This window comes from Zychaea mexicana (assembly GCF_025766255.1).
Source record: "Zychaea mexicana strain RSA 1403 chromosome Unknown BDB00scaffold_97, whole genome shotgun sequence".
NCBI lineage: Eukaryota > Fungi > Mucoromycota > Mucoromycetes > Mucorales > Lichtheimiaceae > Zychaea > Zychaea mexicana.
The window spans coordinates 152727-176381 of NW_026516760.1; the positions used below are offsets into that span (position 1 = coordinate 152727).

General features: G+C 42.8%; 6 protein-coding genes across 6 annotated transcripts; 3 read left to right on the plus strand and 3 right to left on the minus strand.

Annotated features, from left to right (window-relative positions):
* Positions 1 to 742: 742 nt before the first annotated feature.
* On the minus strand, positions 743 to 2450 carry BDB00DRAFT_643044 (TEA/ATTS domain family-domain-containing protein). The gene is made up of 4 exons (XM_053118137.1): positions 2407 to 2450; positions 2244 to 2307; positions 2045 to 2161; positions 743 to 1977 (listed from the first exon to the last, which is right to left on the minus strand). Exons 2-4 carry the CDS (start codon positions 2248 to 2250, stop codon positions 1010 to 1012), a joined length of 1092 nt encoding a protein of 363 aa, XP_052975270.1. The 5' UTR covers positions 2251 to 2307; positions 2407 to 2450; the 3' UTR covers positions 743 to 1009.
* A 2397-nt stretch (positions 2451 to 4847) lies between these two features.
* BDB00DRAFT_643066 (uncharacterized protein) lies at positions 4848 to 7463 on the plus strand. Its single transcript, XM_053118138.1, has 9 exons — positions 4848 to 5590; positions 5698 to 5758; positions 5857 to 5950; positions 6029 to 6103; positions 6191 to 6347; positions 6421 to 6470; positions 6556 to 6616; positions 6681 to 6859; positions 6947 to 7463. The coding sequence occupies exons 1-9, from the start codon at positions 5035 to 5037 to the stop codon at positions 7169 to 7171; spliced, it is 1458 nt and encodes a 485-aa protein (XP_052975271.1). The 5' UTR covers positions 4848 to 5034; the 3' UTR covers positions 7172 to 7463.
* A 111-nt stretch (positions 7464 to 7574) lies between these two features.
* On the minus strand, positions 7575 to 9105 carry BDB00DRAFT_876890 (uncharacterized protein; the record flags this gene model as incomplete). The annotated part of the gene is made up of 6 exons (XM_053127536.1): positions 7575 to 7744; positions 7816 to 8064; positions 8143 to 8400; positions 8475 to 8538; positions 8665 to 8813; positions 8898 to 9105. The coding sequence occupies 6 exons, from the start codon at positions 9103 to 9105 to the stop codon at positions 7575 to 7577; spliced, it is 1098 nt and encodes a 365-aa protein (XP_052975272.1).
* Positions 9106 to 12416: 3311 nt separating this feature from the next.
* On the plus strand, positions 12417 to 14785 carry BDB00DRAFT_845725 (Sin3 family co-repressor-domain-containing protein). Its single transcript, XM_053125105.1, has 3 exons — positions 12417 to 13787; positions 13904 to 14061; positions 14155 to 14785. Exons 1-3 carry the CDS (start codon positions 12456 to 12458, stop codon positions 14615 to 14617), a joined length of 1953 nt encoding a protein of 650 aa, XP_052975273.1. The 5' UTR covers positions 12417 to 12455; the 3' UTR covers positions 14618 to 14785.
* Positions 14710 to 15268, plus strand: BDB00DRAFT_845726 (uncharacterized protein). The gene is made up of 3 exons (XM_053125106.1): positions 14710 to 14736; positions 14798 to 15170; positions 15249 to 15268. The coding sequence occupies exons 1-2, from the start codon at positions 14724 to 14726 to the stop codon at positions 15004 to 15006; spliced, it is 222 nt and encodes a 73-aa protein (XP_052975274.1). The 5' UTR covers positions 14710 to 14723; the 3' UTR covers positions 15007 to 15170; positions 15249 to 15268.
* Positions 15269 to 20399: 5131 nt separating this feature from the next.
* On the minus strand, positions 20400 to 22039 carry BDB00DRAFT_791445 (uncharacterized protein; the record flags this gene model as incomplete). The annotated part of the gene is made up of 3 exons (XM_053121038.1): positions 20400 to 20470; positions 20757 to 20966; positions 21952 to 22039. 3 exons carry the CDS (start codon positions 22037 to 22039, stop codon positions 20400 to 20402), a joined length of 369 nt encoding a protein of 122 aa, XP_052975275.1.
* Between the last annotated feature and the right edge of the window lie 1616 nt (positions 22040 to 23655).

The following is a 23655-nucleotide window of genomic DNA, read 5'->3' on the forward strand; positions in this document are numbered from 1 at the left end:
CTTTGTGGCCTGTGCGGTCTATACCCCTTTTTCAGGCACCGATTGTGGATGCGCCCCCTCTCTATTCCTACACTCGCTTGTCAACTAGATATACTTAAAACTATTGTCTGTGATACTAATAACTGTGTTACATTCACAACATGCTATGTTTTTAAAAAGTGTGAGGCAAGTAAGACTGTCAAATATGTAGCTTTATTGTATTTTAACATAAATTAATGGTAAAAACTACAATAAATGCACGCAAAACCGACGATGAAGATATGCATATATTGTTGAATGTGGAGAAGTGGCGATCAATTAGTGATTTCATATACTTGCAATTTTATCAATTTACTAACATCGTGCCCATATGTATATATAAGAGTACCATGATCATTTATAGCAAAAAAAGGAGAGCAGTGGCAAATTTTTTAATGTGTATAACCAATATGGTAAGTAAAAAGAGCTACAACGAAAAGTTAGTTTTTAATCCATAGGGATTCTGCAAGGTGGTCTTTATCTACTAACATCACCACTACTGCTAGCCCTAGAATAATGCCGGAATTGAGCTTCCGTGCTGCTCTAGATCACACCTGTAACATTTTAAACTTTTTTTCTTTTTAACACACAAACGCTATGAGAATAGTAGTAGTAGTAGTTGCTCAAACAATAAACCACGGACGTATTGCGTGAGCATCTTACCATTATGTACACAGGTAATTGGCATGCTTCTCGTCCGAACTCCAACTGCAGCAGAGTAGCTCGGCGGAAGGGTTTAAAAAAGGAAAAATTACATTTTTAATAGGTTGGATGGTGGGATTACATACATGGTTTGGGGTGACCTTAATCTGTGAATAAATGGTTTACAATGAAATGAGGATCTGGGAGTGGCAGGAGAAGAAGAAGAAGAAGAATGGGAAAGCTTTAAAATAAGTAGTAAGGGCTGTATATAATCGTGTAAATAAGGATAAAAAAAAGATAAATAAAAAGAAAATGAAAGGAGCTATAACAGTAAAAACGGCAACTGGTGCTAGAATTTTCCTGAAAAGTCATCATGGGCACGAGCAATGTCAATCGAGCCATGTCCTCTTTTAAACTGGTATACAATGCGCAGAGAGGGTGGCGTGCTTGTTGGTGTTTCCGGCGTCGCCATTTCGTCTGCTGCTGCAGCAGACGGTGCTGAAATATCCGTAAACAGCTGTACAATCCACAAGTTCTCTATTGCCGAGTCCAATTCGTTCCAGTCACGCAACGAGCGCTGAATGCCCTTCATAAATGAATCAAAGAAATGATTGGCAATTCCAAAATGATACATGTATTGGTCCTTATTGAGCCATAAGCCTTGTTGAATCTCATTGGTGACAAGGACTGGGTTGCCAAAAGAGTAAATATACGTGGTGCACTCGATGGTCCGGCGTTCGGTCGTCTCCAAAAATAGCGCACTTGTATATGTATATTCAGTTGCATACCAATGGAAGTTCATATTCACTTGAGCATGCAGCGTGCACTCAGTATCAGGTGTGCTGGTAGTGAGATGTTGTAGCATGTTACTGTCTTCGTCGTTTTCGTCGTCATAGCGATAGGAAGGTGATGGCATCATGACAGTAGGAATGTGCTGGAACGAAGGGTGTCGGTGCTCCAGCTGCGCAAGGACATGGTAAGAGCTGTCTTGGTTGCAATCGAGGCCGAGTGATATATACGTTGGCCGTATGGCTTCCATCTTCATCGATGTTGTTGTCGTGCTGATATGGATATGCTGCTGCTGCTGTTGCTGCGGAGGTGGTGGTATCATTGCTGTCCCTCGTAGCTGCTCTTGTCGTTTCCCCAGCATTGCCGTTGTCGGTACCGAATGGTGCGGAAGCGGAGGAACTAGCTGCTGTTGCTGCTGATGATGATGGTGATGGTGATGGGGATGATGACGATGGTGGTGCTGAGTAACAACTAGGGACGGTTTTTTATTTTCTTCTTCATCATACATCAATGCTATGATTCTCATAACTAAACAAGATGGTTAGACGCTGTAACTTCTGGGTATACTGTGACAATTTTGCTTGCATGCCCTCACATTTTGGATCATTCCTTCGAGTGTTCTTTAGCACTTGTAGATGAGATGATACTTGTTTTCTTGTCCGGCTTTTGCCCGTCTTGCGGAAGATGTAATCAGAAATCAGCTCGTTTCGACCTGTATATAGTATCGTTGGCTTAGTTTCATGAGAGGAAAACAACGAGTATCTAATTGAAGAAGAGAGCATTGCAATGCTTACATACCATGTGGTTTGCCTTTAATCATGATCTTTCGTCGACCTAGCTTTGGTACTTTTTCCAAGGCTATCCTCCCCAAATAAGAATAAACAAAACGTTTAAACGAGAGATGAGCGCTATGAAGTGGTGTAGCAATGTCATTCAGGTGTATTTTTCAAACATTACCTTCAATAAAAGCGGCTTCTATTTCAGCGGGCCAAACAGAATCGTCGCTTTGCTATTAATATCATTGTGTAAATGTGATGAGCTGTTGCTGTCCTTTTTTGCTTTACTGCCGGCTATTCATTGAAGGTTACTAACCTCTTTTTCACGCATTGCTGATGAGCTTCTTTGACGACATCTTCGCACTGGTAAAAGGCCTGTGGCCTTGTTGTCAACAGTTGCATTACGCGCTTCAAGCATCGAGACAAAGTAAAGATGCAGTTATAGAGTATGTTAGAAAGTAGAAAAAAAAGAGAGAGAGGAAAAAAAAGAAAAGAATTAAGGGAAAAGAGGGACAAGCGAAGCCTGTTGATTGTTGGAACAAAAAATTAAAGGGGGGTTGGGGTGGAAGGTGTGCCAGTCAGCAACATCAGCAGCATCAGCAGCAGCAGCAGAAACAGCAGAGAGGAATTGAATCGATCTACAAAATGTACCTGCGCTGCCGCATATTACCAAAGTCATGCGGCACCCCCTTCCGCTATTTTGCCATTTCATTTCAATCACGACTGCCCATGGTTATATCGTGCGTAAAACTCCAATCATTACCCATTCTGGTCTTATTAGCATCGTCCTTTTATATATTTAACTCTACTATTCCTACTACTAATACTACTACGTAGCTAGAGCGAGTTCTCTTACGCTCAGCACAACAACAAACAAAAAGGTGTATGTGCTATTATGCGTTGTTGCTTTTAGGATCATGTATATCGGAAAAGGAGAGTAAGAATCATGATCCGACAATACGCCCGCCCTTGTTAGTTGAAATTTCTCGTGCATAGATAAATATTAATAAATAGGGAAACCCACGGGCCACAGAACCACAGAACGAGGGATTAAGAACCGTGCACCTTTTTTTTAATATACATGTGCGTCTCCGCTGAGAGAACGTGGCTGCCGTTTGGTGCCAACATGGAAGAGCCGCTAAGCGACTATACAACTTTTGCAGATAATGAGAGCAGTTACAGTGGAGACTTGTTGTTGTTGTTGTTGTGGTGGTGGTGGTCCGAGAAGGATCGTGGCCAATTGCTCATTGCGGAAGCGGCCGCATGTTCGGAAGCCTGATCCGATGAGCATGAATCTCATGTTTCCACATTTCTGCATGCTCGTTCAGTCATCGGAAGACACAATTATTCTAACAACGTCAAGTATTCTGCTCTAAAACTGGACTGAGAAACAAACTGGAGCTGTCAACTATTAGCTTGCTCCGCGTCACCATGATGACATATTATTATAAGATCATAGAGGTGTTTGTACACACATACAACAATAAGAATGGGTGCTATAGACACTACATATGATAGCTTCGTTAATCATGTGAATGTTCATCTCTCAGCCAAAAGATATGTGTAATTGCAGAGTTGCCCCCCCCTGAATGTAATAAAACATGCATTGGCTTTGAGAAGCAATGTTTTTTTACAAGTAGTTTACGAGTTGTAGTTTGTGGGGCAGACGGTATAGCAGATAAGGCATATATGCTGTTTATTATCCGATTATCGAGTCGAGGGCTTGGTTGGTTGTATGGATGCAATTATTGCCCCCTCTTCTCAAAAACGCGTAAACGTGATGATGAAAAGCTAAGGAACGGGAATGTTTATTGAGAGTGCGTCTTGTCGATTTAATTTTGGGAGGATGCTTCTTGCAGCACAGACCACACTCGCTGTTTTGTTTACATAAGCAGCAGCAGCTTTCTAAATTAAGCCCTGTTCCCAAATCCATCACCCTTATATTTCTCTCTCCCACGTTAGGGTTTTCATCTGCATATGAACAAGGAAAGTGCCACATAGCGAATGGCAGACTCTACAGGCTCGAGTAATGTGTACTTAGAAGCCATTACTAGATGTATTCTGGAATCACACAACTAAGGGTCAGTAGCCAATTACCAATATTTTGGAGCGCTGACATAGACAGAAAGTCATTCATGTTGAAAGGTGAAAGAGAGAGAGGATTGAAAACAGGTTAGCTCACTCATGTAATGCAGCTGCCACGTATCTCCTACAAAATAAAGTTAGTGAGAAGCTGTTGCATCTGCTGGGCCATTCCCAGGATGCTGTGGTGTGAAAGGTTGCGTCAGATTTTTCAAACTGCATGCTCGTCTAGGATCGCATATATCGTCGTTGTTTCGTGATCCCGATCTCGGACTCTTTCTCTTTTCTCCCGAGCGCCATTACTTGTGTGGTAGTGATGACTCGTGACGGAAAAGGCCAACACTTTTAAGAGGACCTAATGTAGGAAATGATGCCACCCCGCACTGTTGTTATTACGCAGATATTGACAGCACACATTAATTATTAGAGGTACTAGGATACCAAACTGACTTGGTAGCGCGTGGTACAAATGAGGAGCACGAATAATCGCTTTACGACCAATCCACCAGTTTAGCATTTTGTTGGTGAAAGCGCTTGGGTCTTCTTTATTATTAGTGTATGATCTCTCCACTCTTTGGCCCCGCACGAATAAGCCGCGTTGCGGACTTTTCCTCCCTCTTGCGCAGCGTGGTGTAAGTCATCTAAGAAAAAAAAAATAGCATCTGTTGCTCCTTCTTCTTTGGTGTAGCGCGCGTTATTTTTTCTTTTCTTCCTCTTTTCCTAATCAATGAATGAACACGACAATTCGCCTAGACGGTCCCGATCACCGTCAGCGAATGACGCAGTAGAACCAACAGAACCTATTCAGAATGATCAAGAAGAAGAAGAACAACAACAGCGAACTGTCGGCTCTGAGTCGATGGGTGACATTGTTGGCGAAAGCGAAGACTATCGAACACCACCAACAGAGCACCGCAGGTCGCGTTCGCCACCACGTCAACGATCACGCTCTCGTGATGGATCACTTTCACCACACAGCAAGCGAGCAACCATTCGAAGCACGAGTCGACATGAAACAAGTCCCGATCGTCGTCATGGTAGTCATCGCAGCAGTCGTCGCGAATATAGTGACGATGAAGAGTATTATTCTCGCCATCGTCACCGACATGGATCGTATTCGCCTCGACGACGTCGACGATCATCTTCACGACGCAGATACCGATCGAGGTCGCGGTCACCGTCAAGATCGAAACGCAGCGGTCGTTTTAAATCTTGTCGTATTTACGTGGGAAACTTGTCTTATGACTGTCAACGGGATGAGTTACGAAGCTTTGCAAAAGAAGGTATAGTTCTGTTTCACCACAGAAATAAAAAAAAAACCAAGCCTTTTTGTTTCTGACGCTTTAGGGATTTGGTGTATGTCTATGTGTGTGTGTATCTACGTATGTAGCGGGAACAGTCGTGCATGTGGAAATACTGACATCACCCAGTGGCAGATCAAAAGGTTGTGGGTAAGTTGAGGAAAAGAAATGGATTGATTTGAAGTATTAAAGAGGGCTATCGAAAAAGAGACTGGATATCGCATATATATTAAGTTGGACGCGAATAGTATTGTTCAATATTCTCGTCCCGAGTACGCAGAGCGCGCAATGCGTGTTTTGAATAGAGTCGAGTTCATGGGTCGACCTGCGTTTGTTCGTGAGGTAAATACGAGGCAGGGTAAAGAATGTTTGATTTAAGAGACTCATATTCGATTACTCGTGTTGGAATGATGTAAACAGGATCGCGAGCTTGAAACCAAAGTATCCAAAGATCCACGTAACGCGCCAGAGGACCAACGCCTGTGGGTTGGAAATGTAAGGAAATATTTCTACAGTACGCTATATATTGGACCGAGTGTTATAGATTTGGTAACTTGAAACCGGTTTGAATGTACAATACAGCTACCATTCTCTACTAGTTGGCAGGATCTGAAGGATTTGTTCAGAAAAGCAGGAAAGGTCACCCATACCGATATTGATACAGAACCGGATTCGCGACGGTCCAAAGGAACAGGCTTGGTCATTTATGAAGACCCGCGTGCTGCCCAAACAGCCATCAGTAAGTTGCCGAGTTAGTGTGCTGTGTAATAAGATAAATATATGGAAAACTAATCATTGGCTCTTGTATGTAGATATGTTCGACGGCTCCGAATACCGTGGCAGAGTACTGCAAGTTTGTGAGGTAGTACTAGATAGCATACGGGCAAAAAAAAAGAAAAATATCCTTTTGGAAGCATGAAATTGACTTGGAAGAGCTGGTTTTAAAGGAACGAAACGCGCCACCCCCTCTCCCACCTCAGGCAGAGATTCGTGAACAGAGAGAGCGAGGTAAGGATTGCCTTGTATCAGTGTCGTAAGGCGGGCATTTGAGCTTACATACATTCGACGATAGCGAGTGAGGAGTACCGAGGACGACCACCTCCACCCAGCTTTACTAGTGAACCATACCCTCCTCCTGTCTTTGACGCCGCTGTTCCACCTCCTCCGCCGCATTATGCACCTGTGGGCTTCGTCGGTGGTCCCGGAGCATCCATGCCGAGCCACGGACCAAATCAAATTTTTGTCACTAATGTAAGTGTTCCCCCTTCCCCAACTTTTATTTTCATGTACCATAGTGAAAGTCCTTTGTAACTCAAGTACGCATTTTGTTACTACTAGCTGCCTTTCTCTACCACATGGCAAGACTTGATTGACCTGTTCCGACACGTTGGCCCGGTTGTACGCGCCGAAATACAAACGACGAACGGACATCCGAAGGGCTCAGGATTAGTGCGTTTTGAAGAGTTTGCGATCTGTGAACGAGCCATAGGCAAGTTCAATGGATATCTTTATGGTGGCCGTTACTTGGATGTGCGTCTTGATAAATTTTCTACCCCTGGTTAAAATTGCTGTTTATCATTCTTTTCCTTCTCTCCACCCGTATTACATTTGCTTTTTTTTCTTAAAAACAATCCTTCCAATTATCTATTAACAATAGGAAAAAAGATAGAAAATTTTAAAAAAATACCCATTTTGCGTGCCATTTTTTTGTTTACTTGAAAAAGTATGATTTCAATGGCGATGTATTATGACGTATATTACACCGCAGGAGTGTTTGCAGTGTGATTTGTTTCAGCACAATATCATTGGAAGTACGGGCATTCACTGTGGTCATGCAGTATTTATAAAGAGAAAAGAACATGGTATGTATATTTACTTAATGGTAATAGAACAGAATCAATGTACAGTGTGGCATAGTGCTATGAGGGGAGAAGAGAAAGAGTGTGAGGGAGGGCTTAGTTTAATTTTACAGTCGGGCAAGAAGTGTCTGGATCTTGGATGAACGTGCTTGCAGTGCGGCATAACCTTCTTCGACCAGCTGAGCGGCGTGCTTTGCTGAGCCCCAGCTGGACTGATATCCAGAGCCGTCGTGTCCGTAGTTGTGAGTAACCAAAATAGGTTTTCCAGAGGGAGATGCTATGAGAAGATGATCAGTTGTGGAATTATTTCAATCAATCCATCAGTCAGAAACCTTCATGTTGCCTTACTTTTGAACTCATTTTCAACGCGCGGACCACCTTCACGACCGGGTCGGATACCCACAATATGGCCCACAACATCCAATCGCTTTATGCCCTTGCCGTTGGTCAGGTCTGGACAATACTTGCATGCTCGTTCCATAATGTCTTTTGCAAGAGCTGGATTAGGCTCCATATCTGTGCCCTGCTCCTCCTTTGTCGTGCCCAGAATGACAGTGCCATCTGAACGAGGAATGATGTACGTGTATGCATCTTTCGCTGTTGTCAAAACAATAAGTGTGTTGTGTTTGTGTGTAAGCAAACCGACATATCATAACCCACATTTACCCAACTTACTCTTCATCGAGATTGTTCGCCGAATATGATTAGCCCGTACAAGCACGTTTTGACCACGAATAGGCTTCATGTTCTTGTCTTTGACACCGCCTAACCATGCAGCGTGCAATCCAGTGCAGTTGACGACAATGTCAACTGAATTTTGTTCATCGTCCATTGCTTCCTGAATGTCCGAGATGGCAACATGGATACGTTTGCCTCCCAGTGCAACAAATTGTGCTTGCAGCCATTTCAGGTACCGGTCAGGGTTAATGAGGACTACAACATTTCGCGCAAGGCTTTAATAAAACATGTTCTCAAAGGTCTTGTGTTATGCTTCTCATATGTATTACCAGTTGTGAAACGATAGCCCACGGCAACCTTGGGCGGCAGCTCATGCTTTGGGATAACTTGAAACTATGGCAGCGCAATGCAAAAAAGGCAAGTAGTTTTATAAGCACGTTGTTTTCACACACTCACACACGTACAAAGAACGCTTATTAACGCATTCAAACAAACAAACAGACTGACTGATAAACTTACTCCAGGTACTACATTCTTCCACCACGGGTTGCGTTGGTCGTCGGTAGGCTTTTCGTAATAGTCAAACGATGGCACAACCATGATGCCTGTCTCGCCTGCTCGGCATTTAGCAAGCTCCCAAAAGAGCTTAAAGGACTCAATGTCGTAGCCTAATGAGTAGTGGTTGAAACATGAATGATGATAAGCTTTGCTGGTATTTCGTACGAAATATTTAAAGGTGCTGCCCCACTTACGTTGTAGTCGAGAGTCATCATTGGGAGCACTGGTCTTCCAGCGAGCACCCGCCCATGGAGATGTATAGTCAGCGCTCAGGTCTCCGGGAAAGTGTTTGGCAAGAATTGTAACGTTGTAGCCTTTGATTTGCAACAAAAGTGCGGTCGTCAATCCAACGACACCGGCGCCAATGACATGTACTTTTGGAGGAGTGGACTTGATTTTCATAATATTTGACTTTGTCAGGGTTTACAGAGTTTTTAAAAAAAGAGAGGAGAAAGTGTGAGAAGAAACAGAGAGGAAAGGAGCGGCAGGATCCAAGGGGTATTTATCATGCAGCCATGATTTTTCGCGGGGATTTTTTTGCGCTTTGTCCGTCCGTCACCTTCCGACCCTATTTTTTATGTATTTCTAGACATAGTTCTTATCGTATATTCCCTAATATACGAACCCGTCTTCCGCTGCACCGATCAATCCTTCCCTTATATACAGCTACTTGCTTTATATGCCTTATGCTGCGACTAAAAGTTAACATACCTGCTGTGGATTGGAAGAGAAAACAAGGTTCGGCTTGTTTCTCACACTAAAATTATCACCTTTCTCATGTATACCCCGCAAATCAAAATCTTCAATCGGGGTAACCAATTTGGATTCTGCTCTGATGTATGACGTTCGTGCTAGATCCGTGTACCTGTCGCTGCTTATTACATCCTGTTTGCCTCTTTCCCTGTGTATCGTCGAGTGTGTACCACCACAGCAGCCCATCTTTGTATCCGCCTTCAAGGCACTGCGGTCGAGCATTGTCCAATTATAGGCATATATAATAACGCGCACGCTTTCCAAGACGTGTCCAAGGCCACTGGTTGTTTACTGTTTCTTGGTTGTGGTGGTAAGTTATTTTCATTTTGCGAAAACAAGGACCCCGTGATCACCATTATTGCCGGTTATTCAGGCGAAAGGGCGGACGGAACAAAGCGAAAACCGCACGCACACATATCAATACATTAAGCCACCGTGTATATTCGGGTGCAAACCTTATTGTTATGCGGTGCGCACTCAGACCATCCTCTGATAAAGAAAAGAAGGTTTCTGTAAAGGCGCTTCAAGCCCACGGAGATTCAATGGGCTTTTTCTACGCAGACCTTATTGGTTCCATTCTTTTCTGGATATAATCAAATAATCATCTCATTTGCTAAAGACCGTTTTATGCGCGCGTAGCAACGAGGTCTGTGTGGCATGACTTTTTCCATTTTTTGCTGACTGGATTTTTGCTGCTATCGATACTACAGATCACTCCATTATTCTCTAGTAGCTAACCTTTTCTTTTATCATGCTGTTCTCTCCTCTTCCCAAAAGAAACACAAATTTCTTGAATAAAACATCCCACCTGCTGTTGATACCTATAACTTGAGAAATAATTGTGTAGCGATGTCGGTGGTGACACGGACATTTGTTTTGGCTTATTTCCACTTGAAGCGCAGTAGATGATGCAACCATTGTAGACATATATATGGAAAATTGCATGGTTGTACAAGGTTGTTATGCTCTGCAAGATCACAGGAGAGCATTTCTTTTTTATCAAACCGTAATCACCTTTCATTTAGGCTCTTCTTCCTTAACCTATCGAGCCCATATGCCTATACATGACTTGCCAACATTATAAATGTACGTTTTTCTTTCGTCTTTTGGAATTATGAGAGCAGAAAACATGAATAGTCAGCGCGTGTTAATGCCCTACAAGAAAAAAGGTAAAACATTTGGTCGCTGTACACCTCGTAACCGGTAGATATGATTGTATCATGAGCACACCGTCGCTGGTTTGCGACGTTCTATTTAGTTGATACTTCAAAAAAGCGTACGCTAATAAGAATACTCTGCAGCTAGTGGTTTACCTTATAACATACAGTGTAAATGCCTTTTCTAAAACAATGCAGTGCCCAGCATTGTCTTTGAACAAAGGTTACGCTGTTGTCACGAGTAGGGAGCAAGCTTCTAATGAGAATGCTCAGAAATGTATTAACATTTGAATGAGGAACTAACTGCTATTCTGCTAAGCGCGTGTGTACGTGGTAGACAGACGATGTTCCTTGGTTGCATTTAAATAAAGCTTTGCTTGCAAGTTCTTCAAGAGACAGCTGCTATGAAGTCGACGATATTATGCATGTAGCAACAAGTAAGTGCCAAGTGATCCTTGAAGCGTGTCTCCAAAAATAAGAGGTTATCTATGCATTTTCGGTTTGTTGCGCCAGACTTTGAAGTTTATTCACTGTTGAGCCAAATAACAATGTTGCACTACATGCACATTAGTAAGTATGGATAGTATTATCGATAGTACTATACAAAACAAGAGGCTTTGTTCAAGATATCAAGGGTAATTAGTTGTTATCACTGTTGCTGTTCGGGTTATTCCAAGCTGCGCTGTTAAATTCGGTTGGTCGATGAAAGTTACGCAGAAAACCCCTCTCTTCTTTTACAAAATCATAGAGCAAAATCGCAAAAACAAAAGTACTCATTCTGTCCAGAGATTCCATGAGCAACCGAAATCAAGGCAAATTCAGATTATGCACTTACAGTAACATACCACCGTCGAAGCTCAGAGTTAAACTCTCTCAATCGCACATTGATCAAATCCGACATGAACGAGAAGCTTTTGATCGCATCACGACGTACAACATCAACAATACTCAAGCAATCTCTTGTTATTTATACAACGTACGGCACTTTTCTGGGAAAGTCGGTACAGACAAAGAGCTGTTCGCAAAGATATCTGATTTCGCACAGTCAAAGTGTCGAGCGTCAGACTTGATAATCCATGCCGCACGTCTCTTTGATACACACGACTCTCTACTAGATGGTCTGTTAGCAGTATTACCCGCCGGTTATCAGATAACAGTGTTTGGCGAAAATAAAGTGAAAACGATCAAAGTCGTTGCAGTGTCTGGAGAACGCTTCGTTATATATCGAGTTCCGTTACAAGACATCAAATCACTATCACGACAGCATCCGCCACAGCCGCAACCACGAGCACAACAGCCGCTACCCACATCATCACCACCAACAACAACGGAACCATTACCGACTCCCAAGAGCTTGGGTGTCAGCACATCAAAATCTATTACAGAATCACCCAACAAATCGCCCAACGAAACAATAATATCGTACTATTCACATGATTTAGCACCAACGCCCATTCCTACTGCTAGTTATCAACAGATACACGCGCAACATTCAAATAATGTATCACCATCAACACCTGTAGATTCTGAATCCTTCACACATAACATTGCAAACACAGCAAGCAAAAACTCATCGAACTCGCCGAATCAAGACAACCATGTAAATGTACAGGTTCAACCTTCACTAGCATCGAATTCTACAAACCTAGACTCGCAACATCAAAAAGGGACGCGTCCTACACAAAGTTTGTTTGCTCTCCCTGCACCTTCATCGCTGCTACGGCATCACGACGATCAACAGTGCGGAAATACACGATCTCCGTACATCCTTCCTCCACCACCTTTCATGCCAGCACCATCAGCATTTGTACCCACCGAAAATCAAGGTAAGTCCATATATATATGCAAAGAAGTCCCACCCATGGGCTGCTGCTAACACCCATACACCAACAAATATTTGTAACAGTGCCGAATTACGTGAATACTTCAACTGCTGTTACAAGCTCAAGACCAACAGAAATTATCCCTCAGTACAATCAAATATCTGCTGCTTCACCATCATCCCCATCTCCATCACAAGTACAATCCGCAAGTGTCCACAATCAACAACAAACGAATCTCGTGTATCTTCAAAATGGAAACATTCCTATAAGTAATGATTTCACCACCAACACGTTACCCCCGATCACTACAATACCACCACCACCGCCGCCTCCGAATAACAATAACAACAACAGTAACGCCTTAGCGAATACGTTCACGGGCCCAAACTTACCACTTTCACGGCGCCACATTAATCCATCGCCGCAGGTGTTTAACCCAGAAACCCGCACCTACGAATCGTTTAACCCAGAAACCGGCACCTACGAATCGTTTAATCATATACCAACTTTGGTCTTTGATAGTCAACATTCTCGGCATGAACGTCCACAATCAATACCATTACAACAGCCACTACCGAATAGTTTTCATAATTCAGTATCAACGTACTACCAACAGCCTTATCTACCAGTCTCCCAGCAATTATCTACTTTACAACAACAACAACAATTACAATTACAACGATTACAACCACCGACGCACTCAACATCAGCATCAGCACCCGTAAACAACTCAAACGACACCAACCTTCTTTCGAAAACAACCACATTACAAGTTAACAATGTATCAGCAGCAGCCACAAAAAGTACCACCGATGTACGTATCAACAACGAACCATTATCTGAAAATAACGCACGCAAGTCACCAAAAGGTACATTGACTTTGTCAAAAAGTATCGATTGTGAAGCGGTGCCCAACAAAAGCGATCGACCAGCAACCCAGGATGATGATGTTGCAACTCCTACTATCAAAGGCTCTGGTGATAGTAACGCGATTGACAATACAAAGTCACCGAAGAAGTTGTTAATCACTACAAACGAGATGAGCATTATTGATGATCTTCGTAAATATCTACAGCCGTCCGGGTTCCAGTACTTTTTAAAGTTAATGGACATGGTCAACAACGATATAATTGATCGAGATGCGCTAGTTGATTTTATTACCCCAGCGTTTAACGACGACAGCGACAAAGAGCACGGGTTGCTACAACGACTGAAGACACTTGTTGGCTACGGTGGAGGCTCAGCAAAATACCAATTAAAGACCATTGCATCTACTATACCGAAACCAGATTTATCAGAATTATTAAGCATTGAGGAGAGCCCAAGTTATCGAAAAGTAACCAACCTAGAGGTTAGTAACAAAAACAACAACCATTTTTATACAAGCCAACGAAAAAAAAAATGGCAAGTATAAGACAAAAAGACTAACGGAATCTTTATTGTTACTGCTCTCAAACTTACTCATAGTGGGTCAACCAACCTTGCTCAGCACGCGATGATTTATGTCGTGAAGTTTTGAACGATGTCTACATATCATATCCTACGGAGGAAAGTGAAGGAAGCAATGCAGACACGTTCACGTTAAATAGATATGAAGAACAGCTACATCGATGTGAAGAGAAACGGTATGTGTATATATTCTCGCTTCTTATTCTTTGTCGTTTTCTGTGTATTATGATGTTTATATGACTAGTTCTTACTCTACCCATAATTTCTAGATACGAATTCGACTCCGTGATTGACGATAATGAAAAGGCGATCATACTACTGCAGATGATACTTGAAGACCTGGAGAAATTGGAGGCGAAAGACGATAGCGACAGTGACAGCGACAGTGACAGCGACGAAGACAGCGAGGACAACGACAACGACGACGATGGCGATGATGAGGAGAGAGACAATGAGGAGAAATTCGATAGCCTTGTCAATCAGCTCAACAAGTTTATTATCATCAAGGCAATCAAGGTAGCTTACGGCAAACGACACGCACCTAGAGTCATCGAGGGCCTTCTCAAACATCCAATACAAAACATACCCGCCATTCTCGAGTTCCTGGAAAGCGAGGGCGAGAAATGGGAACTGGCACGGACAGAGCTTAATGACATTTGGCGAGAAATTGAAAAAGAAAACCATGTACTATCGTTGAAGCGGAAGCGAAATGAAATAAGTGGCAGAAAATAAGTCGCAAAAAAAAGTACAAGCAAATGGTGTACCAATCCTTGAACTTTGACACGGTCCCATCATTCTTTGTTTTTTATTAAAAGCGTTTTAACCTTTTGGGTAGTTGATGATGCTGACAGGTAGTCTCTCTGATAACTAGTATCTTAATTTCAACTACGTGCACGGCTGAATTGTTGTCAGTTATCTTTATTTTGCTTTTGTTTCCTGTATTGTTTTTGCTAGTAGTCTGCGCTGTTCGTTTGCCAACCTCTTTCTCATACAACATGAGGGTCTTTGCAGAAAAACAAGGTTGTGCCAAGATTTGCAACGACGCGTGCACCACCAGTATCTGGTCGCACCCGTGTCGATTCGCGTCGTTCCCCTTTTCCATTCCAAAATTCTTTATATGAACGATGCATAATTTCCGCCTTCTGACAAACAGGAGCTTACGATATATCGAGTCAGCATACTCATTTCTTCGTGTAATGTTCCTCGAGAAGCAATTTTATCCTCCGGTTAGTGGTTATTATGAAGCTTTATGCATGGATGATATCAATGCTTTGATCCAATCCTCGTAAGTCGCAAAAGTAGAATGCTCATCGAATATATTCAGCTACTTATACCAAATTTTAAGCGTCCTTTGTACTGGTAGATGTATTTATTAGAGATTCTTGACAGCACTTTTCGCTTGACCTTCTCTTTGATGCTGCCATAATCAGAGTCACCATTCAATGGACGCGCTGTCGAACTACTGTTTCGTCGTCCGTATGCAGTTCTTTCATCACTATAGAGTTACATTCCTGCGTTTGATTTTGGAATTTGGCATTCGGATTTCGGTATAAGCTAGTCAAAGGTGGTTAAGGCCGCAAAATCTAGTACGCAGGTATCGAAGGATGCTGTCGACAATCGTTCCAGAATCTAGGACGCCACTCAAAAGCTCAATGTTTTCCAAAGCTTTGCAACGTTTAAAGTTTACAAGACACATCGTTCCTCCAGTGTTACTGTTGCTGACAGTTTCGTTCGGTATTCCTTTTTTTTTTCTCGACATATTCCTTAAATCGTCCTGACATTGTCGAACCGAACACTCCACGATTGTCCAAATGATCGTGAGATTTACAGTTCGTCACTCTGCCTGTGTGGCTTTCATGCTTGTTAATGGATTATATGTTGATCTATTTTTTTTTCTTGGATTGGATGTTTTTGTTGCTGTTCGTTTAGAAAGTAATAGCTGCCTTTATAAATTGAGATACAACTTTTGTCATGCCGGTTTTTGAGACACGTTCTTTACTGCCGCTGCGCTTTGAACGTTTCGATCGCATTAATGCGGTCATGTACGACTGGTTTAACTTTCTCATTTGTCGAGTCGTGTGCGAACAAGTTTAGTACATCACTGTACCATTGGGAAAACGGTTCAATGTCTGTGACAAGATTTGCAATTAGCGTGTTCTTCGTCTACTGCGGTTTGAAGCAGTGTGCTAGTGCTCCACAATACACCGCACTACTTAAGTTGCAATACTTATATTTACTCTTTGACTTCTCATTTACATTATTCGGGGTGATAACTTGCATGATTGCATTAAATGAATAATAATTGTAAGCTGTTTAAGCCCGAATTGACCGCTATATGCCGTTCGAAAAGGTTCGCAGCGAGCATCATGAACGGAAATCGTATGTAAACATTGTCATCTAGTAAAATAATAGAAGCCGCTATTAATATGCTGTTTCACTTCAATACGTGAGTTCTCTATCATAACGGTGACCTGTGTGCCTGCTAAAACAAACACTTGATACTCAAACCATTCTGATACCGCTATTGCTGATGCGTAAAACTATCTTAAACGTCATGCGCATGCCAACAAGGTTGAAGAATTACGACAGCTAATTATCGTTAATTCGAACATCCCATACACCGATGAGCTGTTTTCCTAGGATGGCGGTCTAAAACAGGAGCAGGACGATACAGAAAGAGTCTTTCGATGACCCCGACGAATGAAAACCTAATAAAAATGTGAGACCAACATGCTGCTACGGAAGAAGCGGATACTCTCGTGAGCTTTTGCCAGAGGCTGTTGTTGGTCCTGAAGACTTATAGACTGCCGAGGGTTAGGAGGCTTTTCTTGTCAACGCTTGTATTGAATACTTAAATAGTGTCTTATATACTACTACCGTCATATCATAAAAGACTTCATAACATTAGAAGCTCCAGTTCATTAATGATGCATTTACTACGAATTGTGGTTATTTTTAAATATAAAGTTGAGGATTCCTATCAGCTTTTCAAGACTTCTAAACTATTACAGTAAGACTATTTCAGCCATTATGCACCTTATTTGAAAACAGGTGATCCTGTTTGGTTTCTTATTTATTTGCTCCTATGTATTCCATGTATGCAACTCAACTCTTTTTAACGTTGCAAACAGAACTTAGTGAGCAGAATACTGTATGCACCTTATTTCATATATCACTCATAATGGATTGCCATAAATCCAACATATAATCCCAAATATCACAGTAATTTTAAGGTAGTTTGCCGGTGGCGCTTCTCTTTGTGTTTAGTTTTGGACGCTCAACCAGAATCTTCAGAATACCAGAAAAGACATTGAAGTTTTTTAAATCAATAAAGCCCACTATACAACTGCAAATCTCAATTTCAATTACGGGACGGCATAGGAGTTTTTCCTCTTCCTGCCGTAAGTTGTGCCTCAAACTTGTGTAATCAAATCAGGCATAGACCTGGTAAACCGATCTGTTATGAAAACAGGGCAGCAAAGTTGCGAAAAGTCATTTTTGACAAACAGCCGTTAAATAGCTCACACATTTTTAGGGTCGTCTGGAAATACAAGTGGCTGACAGTCCAGCAGGCCCAAGGCTATCAACATAATTGCTGTCGATTTGAATAGGTCCTCCTCTTTCCTCCCCCTGCCTTCTTTTCCGCTCGTGTCGTTTCTCTTCAATCCGTATCTGCCTTCTGTTTCCGCCCTCCTCTGGCTCCTTATCTTCCGCTTTCCTCGGTGTTTCTTTGTGGTGTGTTGCACCTTTGAGCAGTGTTTGACTGCATTTTGATTGCGCACTCGTTGCACACGGCGGCTTGGTTGGGTTGTGGTTTCCGTAAGTGATTATAGAATAGTATCACACTACTATCACGCCACAAATGATATACTGATGAAACCGAATAACGTCTACAGGTTATGCGTGGTACGGCCACGGTGCTCGCGGGTGTCTGGCGGTCTCCGCCTTCGTCAGGCGATGGCGAGCAGTCCGGATATCTCCGTGGATGATTTCTTCAAGGTAAAGGAGGTAAGGGTTTGGGTTGGCACTGGCTACAGCCACCGGGGGTGAAGGAGTACTGGGGGGGGGCACACGGGGGTAGCGATGGTGGTAGAGTCGGTGGTGGGGAAAGGAGCAACGCTCTGGTTGTGTAGGCAGCAGGGACATACCATCGAGTCACATGTACAGCGCCGGTTCTTGACAGCAAATGACAACCAAAGGCGCCAAGCTTGTATAGTAACGGCACGTAATATGTTTTCTTTCATACCCACGACCATCTTTATAAGAAGAGGCTAACTAACTGATATATCCTTTTTCCTTTCCCTATCACCTTCTTCATATCGCATTCACCTCAGATGTGATGTGAAGAAGGCGAAGAGAGGCCAGTTATTAGGATTTTATTCCTTTCCGTTGTCATACCAGTCAGTTCCAGCTCATGTGGATGGTGTTCCTGCAGAAGCCCTTGCAACCAGAGCAATGTTGTTCCTCCAATCCCCGCCACCGAAAGCTCAACCGGAGCTATCCTCGCCCTTTCATATCCTGGATCCCCCACCGGTTGTAGTCAGTGTCGCTGCCATGTCAGTCCCAGCCTCAATCCTTCGCCTTTGCCTTGGGGACTCCTGAAGCTGAGGTGTCCGGGCTAGGGTGTCTGGCGTGCGGTGTGGTGGTACGCCGCGATGGGGGAGCTTCAGCTTCCCAGGCTAGCCGAGTAAAAAATCCGAGGGTTGCGAGAATCGCGTCTTTGGCTTGATCACGTAGTCTTTATGGATGACAAGCAGTCATGGCGGTTATACTGCTTCTGGTAGCGTCGAATTTCCAGGCTAAACGAGTAAAAACGAGGTCCTTCACTTGGTTTCGATTCGAGGATTGCCAAAATTCCGTCTTTGGCTTGATCGGTCTCCTGTCAAAGTGGATACCTTATTATCATCCAATGTTTGGCGATCTTTTCCAATTTACGTTGCCAGTCTCAAAACACGTACAGCCATGTGCGCTCCCAAAACGTTGGTTTACAAGCAACGACGCCTGATATGCAAATCAAGAGGGCGCATAACTATCTGCTACTGTATTTATGGCGATATGACGACCAAATCTCTTTAAGCTCACACTGGATTGTATTTTCGAGGCACACGCATGTCGTTGACGGATCAATCGCAAGTTGTGATGGTCAGACTTTTGCACTACTTATTTCGAGCAGACAAAACAGCAATATGTATTATCGTCGTACGTATTATGGTGTTACACCGAAACAATCACGGACCAATCTCCAACAAAAAATCTCCAAGAGTTTATTTTATGCGGTCACCTTGAAGATATCGAAGACCCGTCATCGTCATCGTCATCTTCAAGCTGTACTGTGGCGACCAACTACGTGCAACATAGAATGTTGTGTCTCAACATGACACCATGGTAGAATCAACGAGGATCTTCACCGCAGCTCGTAGTAGCAACGAATAGCAGGACATTGTAGCGACGACAAGATATCAGCGCGGATAACGATCCAAGTGACTGTATCAGACCATCAAGCTACGCAAGGCAGTATAAATCTGCACAATACAACATATCTCTAGCCAAAGGAAACGTCAGCGTTAGCAGCTTCTAATACGGAGACAGCAAAGCGAAACGTACATAAGCGGGGAAGAATTGGCAACAGTGCAAACGGCAACTGCTCAAATAAATCAGCGTCAAATCGAGTGGATGTATTCACACTGCTTGTAATTACAAAATAGTGACTACTCATTCGACAACATCAAAGCAACATAACGAATTGCATCGGCATTAACGACGTCCAAACACGGTGACAATACTGTACTGTAATTGCAGTTGCAGGACAACAATTTGAGCGACTCTTCATCTAGTCAATTTAATGCAATGACAACAGAACAACGAGGGCCCATGGCAACAACAACAACAACAGCTCAAAAAGAAGGAAGCAAGATTTAATATGGTGGCAATCGGGAATGGGTCGAAAATCTGGAGGCTGATAATAGCACAGCTAGCAACATTACAGGCTGGTCAACATCATTTTACTGGCAAAACAAACTTTATGATATGCGTGCGCCGTTGTGGCGATGAGCAAAAAAACTTAAAACAAACGGCTCTCATTTTGCGAGGAAACAGGTTTATCATTTGATTACTGCGTGGCTTCGAGTGCAATGACAACCAAATACAAGGAGAGGCGATAAAAAGCAAGAAATTATGACGATGATGGGACATCTATCAATTGAGTTCGACAATATTAGCATTGGATAACGGTAAGTAGTACGCCTTTTCGAGCACACAGAGACATTACAAAGACTCCGATATATCTCTACGTACGGCAACAAAACGTTGAGCGACAACATCGAATCAGTGAAGCTGATCTATCTCTATCGCGATGACAACAAAACAGAACAGGCAGTAAACCTGAGCAACAGCAACTGTCAAGGAACTGCTAATGCCGACAATTCATACCTGCCAAAAAGATACACGGAGTTCATAGCATTGCTTAATTAATAACAGGATGCGAGTGACAACAAGGGCACTGTTTAGGGAACAGTCAAGGAGTATTCAAGTTAGCATAAATGTCATCCGAACCCAACTCTCTGTGGTGGCGGCACGGAGCTAAACCTAAAGCCATTAATGTATCAGTGAGTTTACTGACACGAGTAGCAGCAGTATAGAGGTACATATTACTGTACGGTGATGTGCGGGTTCAAGCTTAATCTCCTGACTAGTGGATGCTGTGATGGTTCGCACAACTGCATTAGACCTTGGTTGTCGATGGGTATGTTCGTGAGACGCATTTTTTCAAGCTGTTGCAAACGTCGAAGCGGAGTAAGATCGCAAAGAGGATTCTCGCTGAACATGTGAAGGAAATTTCGCAAGGAAAGTATACGGAGCCGTTGCAGCGTACCGATGGTTGCGATAATGCTGTTCAGATACTGCGTTATTCCAGCGCGATTTCCAACTTCCAAGATCTCATTTTGTTGCTGCATGAGCAAAATCTGGGACCAATCTTCGCTTGACATACCAGTGATGTCCGTCAACCCCAAACTTGTCAGCTGTGTGAATTGGTTGCGTGCCAAGACATCCCAGCAATGAATATCAGAAAGACCACAGGTGACTATACGTAAATGTTCTAGTATCGGCTGCGATTTTACTACTATCGGCATGATCCTCTCGTGTCCCTTGCCGTTGAATAGCAGTTCATAAGCCATACTGCCTTCCTCGCCATCATTCGATGCTTTCCTTTCAGTTACTTAATATAAGCACTCGTGCTTCTTGATAGTGAAATCCATCTGTCTGCTATGACTGGTTCGCTGCATTCCCACATAATGTAGCGTAATAGAGGTCACAGCTCATAAGCTGTATAGATGTTGGTTGGAGATACGTTGTTGAATCGTGAGTAAGGCGATAATATCAAGTACTTGATGTGGGAGCAACGCTGCAATAAGGGACGGATCCGGTATTTAAAACTGAGAACACCGTCCAGTCTTAAGAAGATAATGTTGTGTATCGGTGGCCTTTTGTGTCTGCTTCTGCCATCAACTTGTTCAAGAGTAGCGTCTGATAAGTTAGTGCGGCCATCAAACATCACTGAAAGATGCGTTAATGACGGCAAGAAGTCCAGTAGCATTGGCAGCGAGATATCGCAAGTGTGAAATGAAATCGTCAGAGCAGTTAGCGTATGCGAGAAATATCTGATGAATCCTGGCAGTAACGTGCTACTGTCGAAAATAGGTTGTAATTGTTTGCTATGCACATGGTTGCTGATGTCTTATTTTTTATTATTGAAAACAAAGAAAAAGCTTTAGTATATCTTTTGCGCATAAGCAGTAGTAAGTACTACCGAATACGCGATCCTCTTAACGCAAAAAAAAAGAGTATCGTTTTACTTCACCAAGGAAGCGAATGCTGTATCTTCGCCAAGCAAGTCGTTCCAGTACTTTATACGTGGCTTGAGATTTGATGTATATTGATTCGACTTGTTGTCCCAAACATTGAAGCATCGCGTCGCTCCTTTTGTTCCATGCATCAGGCGAGATTCCCACCAGTGTCCACAGGGCTGTCTGGTAAGTGGGGATCGCGTATAACCAGCGGCGACATACTTTCACACATTCGACACAGCCCGCTGTCCGATAAACGAGAAGATGTACTGAATGATTCGGGAGGCAAAATCGAGATCAAATCAGTCATATTACGTGTATGTGAAAGGGGACGCGCGAAAAGAAATTTGGCACGAGGCTTTTAATCGAACAAAGCCTGTATAACATAATCCGGACTCGTGAAATAATATGTCCGACAAAGGAAAAGCAAGTCGAACCAGGTAGCTCACCTGAATTTTATTTGGAAAAGGGGGACCCTGAAGATTGATCTATTGTAACCACCAGTAACTTCATTAAATCTATGCTATCATAGCGATACGCAGATACACATTAGAACAGGCTCTTTCTAAAACCATCGACTTCTCGATACGAAGGAAAAGGCTTCAATCAATACTCGGGTTTATTGTTTGCGAGCCGCAAAAGTCATATATTAGTAACCAATCGCTTGGCCTGGAAAACACAGCATCCCTGTGTGCAAGTTTTGGTAGAGCAACTATATCATATCTTTAACAGGTCCCCCTGATATCTTTGGTGAGCGATCATCACTTTCAAATAGGTAACGCATACCTTGAAAATATGTAACGAAGTAAAGTTAAATAAGAAAAGGAAGAGAGAAGTGAAGGTGTAAGGGGAGGGAAAGAGCTGTTACAAGAATCACGCTTTAAAAGCAGGCACATCGGAAAGATCAGTGCAAGCTTTTCGATCCAGGTGAAACCCAAAATGATAAGAAAATCGTGTTATGATAAGCTACGTGCAGGAAGAGTGAGTGAGACGAACAGCTGAAAAAAAAAACTTTCCAAATTACAGATCTGCAATTATACAGGTCTGCTGGCGTATGCTCTGGCGTTGCCTCTTATAAAATAACCGACCATATCCTCGATAACAATTTTTTTCTTGACAATTGCTTTGGCAATTTAGGCGAACACAGAAAGTGAAAAAGAGTGCCAAAGCATTGTGATCGTGTTACTTTCGGCTACGATACAGAGCCACTGTCACTGTTCCCCGCTTTGTTTAGCACGGAGCTGTGAATGGATGGAGGGGGGAGTAATTAGCTTTTTGTTCGCGAAAAAAGAAAAAGGAACTTGTCGTGCACATAAAAAAAAGGCGAGGCAAAAGCGGTAAAACGTTTATGCGGAAAGTGCGAAAAAGAAAAATATATTTTTATTTTGTTTATCATTTTCTTATTTGTGTGTAATAAATAATAAAAAAAAAGTTCGTTTCAATTATCCCAACATATACCGTTGGCATCACATGCACCCGAAGGTTCACGATCGGCTGCCGGAGTATATGACCACATTCCCACTGGTATATATTGCAAATTTTCTTCAGGCGGACCACTGAATCTGCCGATCATCAGAAGAATTATGACAATAGCCAGCACAAGCAATGACCCGATCATGGCACAGAGCAGTGCATCTGTACTACAGACCAAAGCTGTACCAAAACGAACTGAAGAGAAGAGAAAAAAGAAAGGCGAAATTGCTCGCTTTATATAGACATTTTTCTCGTTCGGGACTTCAAATCCCCGTGAATTCTCATTGGCCCAGATAACGGTTGCGTATCAACTTGTGGGTTGCCTACTATGGCATAACAAAACATACAGCACCAAAGGAAATGAAAGGAAGTGGTACCTGATGGTCAAGTAGACAAGCGTGCTTCGGCGGTAGTGGTACGTGTCTCTCACCATGGCTGCTGTACCTCCGATGC